An 11914-nucleotide genomic window follows, 5' to 3' on the forward strand; every position below is an offset into this window, starting at 1 on the left:
TGCTTAGCCACCGAGTTGAAGACGGTTGGATGGGCTTCAGAACTTTTTCTCTTAGTGTTGTTTGAACTGCATGTAGACCGGCCATACGTACTGCTCTGTTGTCATAGTAGTCGTACAACTGCCGTAGAATTGTGTTGAATTTCTTGACAAATGGAACTGCGTTAGCTGCTTGACACAACGCAAATTGGAGGTGGTGAGCAGAACAATGAATGCCGATGCCGATAGTAATGATAATATTGGTAACATTGCTTGGATTGAATTGTCGCTGCAACACGTCGCATTCTTGCTGACTCGTAGATTTGCCTTCACTGACAAATCCAATCTGATTAAAATCTGGTGTAGTGTACGGGCTTTAATTATTTTGGCTATAAACTTATTTTAATTTTATTTTTTATTACTTTTGTTATTAATGCCCTTTTATTTTATTATTTTACTTTGATTTTGATTTTGTGATTTTTTTTAATTCCGCCCTACCTACATCTGATCCGACGCCTATGTAAGTCCCGTTCAAATCTCGCGTAAGTAACAGCCAATCACAGTCCCCCTTTTATACAGGCTGTCGGTTGCTTACTTTTCAGTGTATACGGGCAATCTTTCTGTACATTATATTTTGCCCACTTGAATAAACCATTAATAGAAAATTGCTACATGTAGTATATTTTTATTTGCAAAAAAAATCCACAGCATTTTACAATTTTTGTCATTTCATTGAATATTTTTTTCACTTTCAACAAATGTGTACACTTCCAGATACATCTTCGCCAGCCAAGGTTCGTTCATTCAGTCATCACTTCAATTTTACATCACTGAGCATAATTATCTAGAATGGAAGCAAAAAAAAAGTAAATCGTAATGATTAGAACACTGTAAACAGCTATAGTAAACAATGCAAACTGATTTTAAATTGTATAGCGGTCACCGGCCCACGGCATCGACGCAGAAAATTGGAGCAAACAAATATTTCCTGATCAATTGCGATGTGTTCCAAATAAAAAATATTTTATTCCAGTCCAAATCAGCTCATTTACTTTAATAAAGTGTTATTGTATAATGTACAAAATGTTGATACAATTTGATGAATATTTACAGCTACGGCTTCAATACCGTAGACGATTTTGGCCCGATCGTCAACAAAACATCACCCGTTCGGTCGAACCGGTGGAAACAAAATCGTCACTCCCAGAATAACTATGCAAAATAACGATCTAAAGTCGAACCATTCGAGCCACAATATTAACATAAAAATGACTTTCGTTGCATTTGACAATGATAAACTTACCGAAAAGCCGTGTTTTTCTCGGTCGGTATAATCCGCCATTTTATTTGAGTGTGTTTGCCATCAGACTCTGCCCGGTGACGTCATCATGTGCGCTATAGAAGGAGGTCTGTGATTCGTTGACTAAAATCGTCGATAGTGGGTCTCGTTGAAATCTCGTTACATAGGCATCGGTTCAGATGTAGGTAGGGCGGAATTAAAAAAAAATCAAAGTAAAATAAAAAGGCATTAATAACAAAAGTAATACAAAATAAAATTAAAACAAGTTTATAGCCAAAATAATTAAAGCCCGTACACTACATCAGATTTTAATCAGATTGTGACAAATCGAGCTGTGAACGTAGATCTAGTACTGGCTCAAAGTTGATTTCAGGTTGAATGATTTCTCCAATGTTTTGACTAGCAGCGGCCGGCAACTCAAAACAGTACACAGTCTGATACGCCTGGTTGAAATTTTATTCTATGTATCTCGTTCGCATGAACACATGTTGTACTTCTGGCAGTACATTCCCTCGCCAGGAATATAATGAAGCCAGTCACGACCTCTGATCCACTCATTTCGAAAACTTGAAGCTTGTTTACGTCGAGTAGATTTCCCACTGGCATCGTCGACTTTAGACTTTTTTGTACTAGACTTTTTCGTTTACTCAAGGTTATAAATTTAAGCATAGTGTAAAGTTCAGCGTAATAGATTGCATCGGTAGGTAAACAGTGTACTCTCCTGCTAGTGCTAGGCTGTGGAGGTTCTGGTGAAGAATCTTTTGTCTAACTTTCTTGGACATTATTTCATTTGCTGGCTATTTCACAGCTCGAATTTTTATTTCAATCATAGTGATGTTTTAATTCATGTGATCAGTCAATCTCGACTGTGGTGTGATCAAAAAATTCAATGACAGGCAATCAACGTTTCACACTTCCATGACTTGACGAGCTCTGATCACTTTTAAATACCTAATAAATACGTGATATTTTTGCCAATCGCTAAAGAGGTGTCAAAACACCATAATAAAGAGTATAGCAACCCCATTCATTGATTTGGTCATAACCAACATCTGGACACCGGACGTCTGCGACATGATCACGTACCACCCAACCCAACATGAATGCGTACATTTCCAGTAAACAATAGTGCCGATTGGTAACATTTTGAGCCGGCTTTTTTATTTGAGTGCCAGACGTCACGGTCCGCCATTGTCCGGCATGGGCAGAACCCTGCTGTAGTTGTCCATGCAGTGAGACAGTCACATGATAAACTACAGAAGTCATACAAAAAGACACCTAGTGTGCCGCTGCGGAGTTACAAATACTGTGGCAAGAAACATGACCAGGATAAAAAGCAATGCCATAACTGCAAAGGATGAATCACGTTGGCTCATAGTGCATGCAGAGTAAGTGCAAACCGAGAGCAAGCCAACAATGAAGCCTACGGGTCAGACCAAAGTCAAAATGGTCAACCCAAAGAATGGAAAGAAATACAGAGCAGAACTTGTAGTAGTTGACGATGAGACATGCATGCCGTTACTAGGAATTCGAAGCAGAGCCATTCTACAAATGGGACTAGTTAAGGTACAACATGACAAAATCATGCTAAGATGAGACTACCAGTACACTGAACTGACAAGAAAACTGATATGAAGCCAGTGTCAGCAGAGCAAATAGTTTCCAGACGTCTTTGAAGGTACAAGTAAATTAGCAGGAAAGTGAGTTATTAAAAAACATTCATTCATTCTCCAAGGAAAGTACCTGTTGCAGTCAAAGGTTAGCTAAAAGATGAACATATCCAGGCAAAATGAAAATCTGCATTGATCCTTGCAACTTGAATACAGCACTAATTAGAAGTCGTTACCCTTCACCGACTATAGAAGACAAATTACCAGAGCTGAGCAAAGCAAAGGTGTTAATGTGTTTTAATGTGGGGTCCAAAACACTTGAGTCGGATAAAAAGAGCTCATATCTATTTACATTCACTGCACTATTTGGAAGGTTTCGTTGGTTACGAATGCCCTTCGGTATATATCTACAGCTCCTGAGAAGTACCAGCATAAACAAGACCAAGTTATTTAAAGGTGTGAGGTTCATAGTCGATGACGAGAGAACAATCTGAAAAAAATCAAATTGAGGTTTAATCAAGTTCAATTCATTGTAACCTCATAACTAGTACTGATGAAGGTGTAAAGCCAGATCCAGCAAAAGAGAGCTATGACTGAGATGCCAAAGCCAAACGATGTGGCTGGATTTCTGAGATTCCTCAGATTTTTCAACTACCTGAGTAAGTAAGTGAAGCGGCTAGTCACTTCTTATCCAGTACTGCAATACTATGACATGGATAAAGAACTAACCTTGCAAAGAAATGCACCACAAACCGGTTTAGGAGCAGGCCTAACCCAACCCAATAGTGTTAACTGATGCTGAGACGAGATATGCTCAAATAGAGAAAGAATTTCTATCGGTCATCTTTGGATTGGAAAGATATACCTATGGCAGAAAGGTTAATGTACAGTCAGATCACAAACCGTTGGAGGTGATTCAGAAGAAGCCTCTTTACAGTACTGCAAAGAGACTGCTGTTAAGATTACAACAGTATGAGGTAAAACTGTTATATCATCCACGAACACAAATGTACTTAGCAGACAAGCTGTGCATACTTGCTGTACGAACCCCCAGAAGGTTTGCAGTCAGACATTGAGACAGTGAACATGTTAGATTGTCTACCGAATGTAGAACCAAGAAAAGATGATATCAGACACCATACAAAAAGATAAAAGCCTTCAGATGTTGACTAAAGTGATACAAAATGGATTTCCAGAAAATAAGCCCCAGTTACCTGCACACATAACTTTATTATTTTTAGTCCCGTTCAGACGAAGTCTGAAAACGGGGACTTATAATTGTCTCTGTTCGTTCATCTGGAGTCATATTTCAGAATCCTTTGGACTCATTCTGTTCATTATTTGCATTTGCCAAGTACTTCATATTGGGCATATGCACATGCAGTGGTTTAGTGATTCGATTCAAGATGGCCGACTGGCAGCCAGCTTATTTTTTTAAACGTGGTATCTTGGACATACTTCGTCAGTTTTCATTCAAATTTTGCACATACTTTATACTTGTTATGATACATGTCCATGACAATTTATTTCTAAACTTTTTGGCCTTACTACTATATTTCCAAGATTTATGTATCATTTTCATTTGTATTTGGCACATACATCATACATGTCAGTTAGTTTCATAATCAGATTAAAGATGGTCAAATAACGCCTGTATTTAGCTTCACTGTCAAGCTCCGCTCGACGAAGTTATTATATGAGTGATTGTCAATGTTTTACTTCTTCTTGAAAACTGCAGTACCTGAATGCTTTGATATTACATGTGGACCTCTCAGATTTGTTCATTTTGTGATGATATCCTTAATTCTCTAAGTTTGGTGAATATCTTTGAAATTTTTGGTAAAAGATGATATTTTCGACTTCTTGTTAAAAAACACATGTCTGATTGCTATGATACTATAAATATTGACATCTTCAGTTTTTTAATTGAAATGTGCATTGCTAACAGTGGAGCTATCTCAGCCGACAGGCTGCTTGTTATCTCGGTCACCAATGTATCATTTTAATTGATATTTAGCATGTCATAAATGGATATATATACATGTCAATTCAACTTACAATTTGATCAAATATGGACGACTGGCGTCCATCTTGTTTTTTTTCAAATGTGATAACTTGGACAGGCTTTCACTTGTGATCCATGTTTTACTTTGCTGTGTCTTAAACCGGGGGAGTGGTTGTCACGCAATACGTGTTCGAATTTCATGTAAATAAACAATCTGTTGTATACGCCACTTGGGACTCAAGTTTCAAGGACACGCTCATGACAAACCCTCCATTTGATATGACGAGCACAAAGAAAACTTCAAAAATGTAACGGCGACTGTGTCATTTTCAATGACTTGTCATATTCGTGATGAACTAAGCACTCATAATGGTATGATATTCCAAGGTGAACGATCAGTAATACTACGTTCACTAAGAGATGATATGTTTAAGCATATTCATTCATCATATACAGATATTTAGGGATGTCTATGCAGAGCCAAAGGATCATATATGAGTGCAGAGATCATAAATTACATCGGAAAATGTGATGTTTGCCAGACTGTAGGAATGCAACAGGAGAAAGAAACTCTGATTCCGCATGAAGTCCCAGATAGGCCATGGGCAAAAGTTGGGACCGACCAGTTCGTATTGAATGGAAGATTTTACTTAGTCAGTGTAGACTACTATTCCAACTATTGGGAGATTGATTTCTTACCAGATACGACAGTCATAGGTAAACTAAAAACCCAATTTGCATGACACATGTATCTCAGATAACAGTCTGCAAGAAGCGTTAGATGCACTTAAGAAATTCAATGCTTGGGGATTTGAACATATTGCTTCTTCTCCACGATACCCACAGAGCAATGGTAAAGTTGAGAACGCAGTGAAGACAGCAAAGAACATCATGAGAAAAGCAAAACGACCTAGCTCAGACCCTTACTTAGCTATTCTAGATTTCAGAAACACTCCAACTCAAGCAGCCAGGTGCAGAAACTCATGAATAGGAAAACAAAGACTACCCGACCTACAATCGTAAAACTTCTCAAACAGTCAGTAGTGGGAAATGTAGGAAAGCAGATAAAGAAGAACAAGGCTAAGCAAGCATACTTCTACTAAACATCTACAAGCTCTTCAGCAAGGAGACACAGTACGAATTATGCCAACTGCAATGTCAGAAAAAGCGTGGAAAAAGGCTGAGGTCAACAAACAAGTGGACATTAGGTCATATGAAGTTACAACAGAGAATGGACGAACTCTATGTATAAACAGCAAACTCCTGAGAAAAACCTGTGAGAAATACACTCCACATGAAACAGCTGGAATAGGTGAAACTCCTGCAAATCTAGCAGCAAGATCATATTTCCAGATGTCCCCACAGCAAAGCAAGATGGCAAAGCATATAAGAATACACAACACGCTGTACAAAATTCAGTTAGAATGAGTTATCAAAAAGCCACAATATTTAACGGACTATGTAGAGAAATGTTAGTTATAGACTGTTGGTGAACTGTTAAAATGCTCTCATAAGAGAACAATAGTGTATTAACTGAGAACTTTTGAAATATGTTTTAAGCGATAGAATCATTGATTTAAATTTCGTGCTTGTTTTAAAGAAAAAGAATGTAACAAGATGTTATGTTGAACTATGACCCGCCCTCATGAATATTAAGTAGCTAGACTACTGTGCATTGTATTCTCTTGTGAGTCAGTGACGGACGCAGCATGGTCTGTATTTGTTTACTCACTATACAAAATAAACCCAGCGAGTTACACCGTAATGTCTTCAGTCATTAGTTCATGCAAGCAGCATATGAAACAATTGGCTCACAGAGGAGAAAGGCTTGAAAAATCATCCTGTAATACAATCATGCATTTTTATGTTGATTAAAAATAGGTTCCCAAAAGAGAGTGGACAATTTATTGGGTATAAAGAAATTTATGAAGCATTCATCTTGCAGTGAAGTATTTTTTTTATTTACAATTATGTACAATGTGACAGTCACAGCCAGAAATTCTATATGTGTGAATAAATATTTTCCCAACATAATATTGTGAATTATTCACATCTCATTGATATAACATTCATTTATTACAATGAGACATGGAGATCAATCAACTCGTGTTTTGAAGGCTGTGGTAACTTGACAACATTAGCTGGAACTACAAGTGTGTCAGCTGCTACACTTGCCCTCAAACAGTTGCACTTCTATTCGATTACACACTCTAACATATCATATTGGTAAGATTTTTTGAAGATTGGACAGGCATCCCATTTACCAGTTGGATTGTGGTACATGGTGTTATACTCTCCTTTGTTGCCCTAGCTTTCTAAACCGTCTGTTTCCGTTCTACATTATTATTATGGTCAAGAGCTGCTGATTGAACCCCGGCTACCATTTGTCTGTAATCAAATCATAGACGTTTGGGCACATTAAGTGATAAATCTCCAGTACTCCTGTGTGACGAAATTGATTTCAATACTCGATATCTCTGAGTAATCACTTATCGAGTATCACCTCCTTCAGTGTTCGAAAAGCTGGTGAATCTACTTTCAATCATTTCTTTATCCGTTGTTTGCCCTCTTGATAACTTGTCATGATGACACTTGTGTGAGTGTTTGTTACAAACATAGAGTAATATTGATTTCCACAAGCTTTTGACTATTTCGATGACAATTTCTCGCTCAAATGATGGCCAACAGATTTAACCCAATCCGATAAACCTTTACAGTTGTTATGTTTCCCTCTGTCAGCGAGTTCCATTTTAACAGACTTGGCAAAATGCCAGACATCAAATTGATGTGAAATAGGCCTAGTTTCATTAGAAATAGGTTAGCCATGACATGCTGAAAGCCTTCCTTGTCCATTTCGACAGATGATGTAGCCTGACATTTTTTCGGGTGGTCGCAGAAAATACGTACGCAGTCTGTGAACAAAATAACGAAGACTGCATGTAAATGTATTTATTTGAATATTAATGTGTAGTCTTTGTTCTTCGTTTTAAAGATTAGGATGGGGTTTTCTTAACAGAAGAACGAAGATTATGTATGTTATGATTTAACAGTATGTTCTGTCTTCGGTTTAAACACACCCTTTAAAAATGGCTGGATCGAATATATATATATGTATATATATATATATATCTATCCAGGTGAAATTGCCGTTGTAAGTGAGCGTTGTGTCTGGCGCCTTGCCACATGTGGGTTTGTAGGTGAGACACCAATTTTGTCAGCAATACGGACAGCCTGGTCATAACATTTTCTAAAATGCAACTCAATAATCTCCCTCACATCGTTGTATGTCTGTTTGACCTCTGCACAGCTTGTCAGTTTAGAAACAAAAATATAACAAGTCATGAATGGCACTGCCTTTGCTTGTTGTCATATTAAAGTTGCAACATACAATTTAATAAGGGTTTGGTAAGGAAATGAATTGGCAAACGCGATTTCTATCCTGGTCAGCATTATTCTCAGTAAACCAGAAAGTGACAAACCAGAACAGGTAAAATGAATAAAAAGGAAGTATGCTAATCAGATCTGCAAATATGTAGAAGATTCGGTGTCTTGTTCCTTAGATGACTGTATGCCTAATTCAAGGACACTGTCAATCATAGAACTGTCTCAGTAAGAAACCTAATATTTTAGACAGTTCCAGGGAAATGATACTGCTCATCATACAAGTACTAGCACCAGATAAGGAACTGAGAAACTCCAATGATCCTTGGTTTACAGTACCTGTGACAACAAAAACAAGTTTTTATTATCATACATTAATATTGACAAATTGTGTGAACTCTTGATGTGCAGAGAAATACATATTTATGCTTAGATTGACTTAGTTTAGTATGTAAAACCAAGTAAAAATTTGCACACAACAATAAACAATATACAGATGCTGGAATGTGCTGAATGTTTAAAGAAAGTTTTGAACAAGGTACTACACACAGTGCAACAATGGTATAATGATTTGCAGAGTGTAAAGCTGGTACAGTGAACTAGGTGTAATAAATCGTATAATTGTGGCACAATTACAACACAATGACTAGTGAAAGTATAATTCTGGCAATGACAAGATATAATAGAAGGTAAATTACTGGTTTTGCTTTCTGAGAAAAACAAAAATACACTCAGTCAAAAGTAAGTAAATGTTTTATAGCATGTGCTCGGGAAAATCAAGCGTATTATTTAAAAAAAATCGACCTAAAGTGACGCATCCTACGATCGGTCTGTTTTCTACAATGCAAAGCTACCCATGTTGTGCCTGGGGCAAAAACACCATCATTTTCCAAACTAAAATTATACTATACATTTTGTTATCAATGATTTTTTTAGTTATAAATAAAAATGTTGTCATGTTCCCTATCACGGTTTCATTTAATAAAGTAGTTAGATAAGTTTCTCCTGAAAAAAAAGCCTCTGATTGTTCTTTTCAACATGTTATTTAATAAGGAACGCATTTATTCAATTTTATTTCAGCTATGCCTTATAAAAACACACACGGGGTATAGGAATATTACACCAAACAGACAAAGTTGGTTGTAGAGAAACGAAAAAAGGCTGGTGTAAATGAAAATACTACCCTGTCATTTAAGCCTTCCAGCGAAACCACTAGTTCAAGTTTGAACAATGGAAATTGTGATGTGCCAGTGCAATTGGTCACATTACATGATCTTCAATGCAACTCAAATGTAATGGATGGAGTTGAAGGGGTTCTATCACAAAATATTCCTGTTACATCAAATGATACATCGCATGTCCAGCTAAGTTCATCAACTGACTGAGTCCTTCTTGTGAACCAACAAGTTTCAATACCATTCCAGTTGTTTATACTGACGAAATTCTCAAACCCTGCCATCCACCTACCATGCCTGTCAGTACTCCAATTCCGACAGGTTCAGCATCACATGTTCCCGTGCCCGCCTACATTTGGGTTTGATGCTCAAAGCTCAGTGATCAACAATTGTACATTGCCACATGGATGGGTTTGCAATTCTACCACCACTGAAATTAATTTGTTGAATTTGGAATGTCGTTTTAATTGACCAGACTTTACATATTATGAAGGAAAGAACTCTTCAAAGGTCCGGATCATGGGAGGTGAAACTACTTCGGAGAAGTATCCAGAACATTCAATTACTGTCCCAATTTCCAAAGCAGATAGTTACGCCATCAACGCTTCTTGGGCTCTTGGATGTCATTCACTCCTGTCAAATGTGCATTGGAAGCTCTCATACAAAATATTGTGAGATTTCGGATTCAAGAAATGGCGCGTTCGTTAGTGCTGGAAAAACTTGTAGTGTAACTGGTAGATGTGTAGATTTTGTTTACCAAGATGAAAGTGGTGTTCAACATATAAAAACGCTCCATTCTACTGACTGTGAAAGGTATTTATTTATTTGTATGTTTTATTTTTTTATTGGTACATTATACTTTTATATTTCATTATTTTAATTTATTTATTTCCAGGTGTATGCACTGCAAATAATTCAGAGAAAACATTCGGTCATTTTGAGCAAAAAGCAAACAACATTCTGAAGCTCGGATACAAGCAAACAAAGTGCCTTTATCAACTTTTAACGCTGAAGAATTGATGATGGGTCTTTTCAACGCCTCTTCTGGAATCAGCAAAAGGCAGCCCTAAAATGTGAAAACAAAAGGGAACATCGCTGGCACCCGATTTTCACAAAGTAATGTTTAAATCTTACTCTACAGCATACAGAACATTAAGAGATTCTGGTGTATTGGAACTTCCAAATGAGCGCACCTTGAAGGATTATACACAGTGGACAAAATCATCAACTGGTTTAACCGATGCCTCCTTAGAACAACTTTGCAGAGAATGCCACATAGATGATCTTGAAGACCACCAGCAATATGTCGAGCTTCTACATATACAGTCAGACTTTATGATTTTGGAAATTCCAATAATTCTCTTATAGAGTACCAAAAGAGCTGCGAAGGTGAAGAAAATTCTGATATTTATCAGAAGCCCATTGCCAAATACATTCTGTGAGAAATTGCTTTTCAAACTCTGGTGCACACAGTAAGAAAAGAATGTTGTGGGTAAGTCACATGAATATTTTTCCTAGGTATCATGCATTCAATGACTGATTCTGACAGATCCATTTTTAATGGCTAAACCTTTAAAACTGAAATAAGTGCAAATGTTAATTTTGCCTATTAGTTGGCAAACCATATTAGACTTATACAAAGCTGATCTGAACTATAGCGGACTGTTCTTTGTAATAAATTAAAGTATGAATATGTATACCTGAAGTCATTTTCAAGGATGAAAGTAAAGTATGCTGTGCAGGTAAGACAAATACAAGATTTTGTAAGCCTTTATTTTACAGCTATTGTATACATGGACTATGGTATGATCCAGACATGGCCTGAGAAAACACACCAGTTTTAATCAAATTTCTCTTGGGTTGTGGATGCCAAAATTGTGAGGGATTGTTCAGGAGTACAAATTAAGTTGGTGAAGAATGGATGGTGCTGACATTTGTGTGTAGATTGTTTTGTTTGACATTGTGCTTGAAATATTGTAAGTTTCAGGTACTGAACTTTCAAGATCCGAATGCAATCGAACAACGCTATGACAAACCAGAAAAGTGATACGTTTGACTTCATCCAATGGTTTGACAAATTCTTTGATTGTTTGAATGTCAGATGCATGACAAACGGTCACAAGAAATTGAAGCCTGGTCTGCTACCATACAAATGTCCTGATGATCCAAGACTACAGGTGAGCCAAATTGAACAAATTTGCAAAAAACTTTGTGTCCCAAATTTGTTAGAAGTGCATCTAATGGAGGCACATGTGTACCAAAAATAGTTTTGATATTGGGCTTTAAAGATCACATGCAGGAAACATGGCTGTGCTCAATAAAAAATGTTAAATCGTTGCATATTCAATTGTAGTGGCTTCAAGATGGATGCTAGGTTACTTAAGGAATTGAGATTAACGAGTGGAAAGAAGGAATCATCTGAGTAAAAAAGTCGAATGAAGATTAGCCACGAGACCTTGGAAGGAAT

General features: G+C 37.0%; 1 protein-coding gene and 1 long non-coding RNA gene across 2 annotated transcripts; one reads left to right on the plus strand and one right to left on the minus strand.

The window, feature by feature from the left end:
* Positions 1-512: 512 nt before the first annotated feature.
* Positions 513-1471, minus strand: LOC146731451 (uncharacterized). Its single transcript, XR_014927416.1, has 2 exons — positions 1280-1471; positions 513-820 (listed from the first exon to the last, which is right to left on the minus strand). It is a non-coding gene; the product is annotated as an uncharacterized LOC146731451 (long non-coding RNA).
* Positions 1472-2722: 1251 nt separating this feature from the next.
* On the plus strand, positions 2723-5878 carry LOC146731452 (uncharacterized). Its single transcript, XM_085493780.1, has 3 exons — positions 2723-2842; positions 5356-5608; positions 5649-5878. The coding sequence occupies exons 1-3, from the start codon at positions 2723-2725 to the stop codon at positions 5876-5878; spliced, it is 603 nt and encodes a 200-aa protein (XP_085349906.1).
* The last annotated feature ends 6036 nt before the right edge of the window (positions 5879-11914 follow it).

Source organism: Saccoglossus kowalevskii, chromosome 19 (assembly GCF_978046115.1).
Source record: "Saccoglossus kowalevskii chromosome 19, keSacKowa6.1, whole genome shotgun sequence".
Lineage (NCBI taxonomy): Eukaryota > Metazoa > Hemichordata > Enteropneusta > Harrimaniidae > Saccoglossus > Saccoglossus kowalevskii.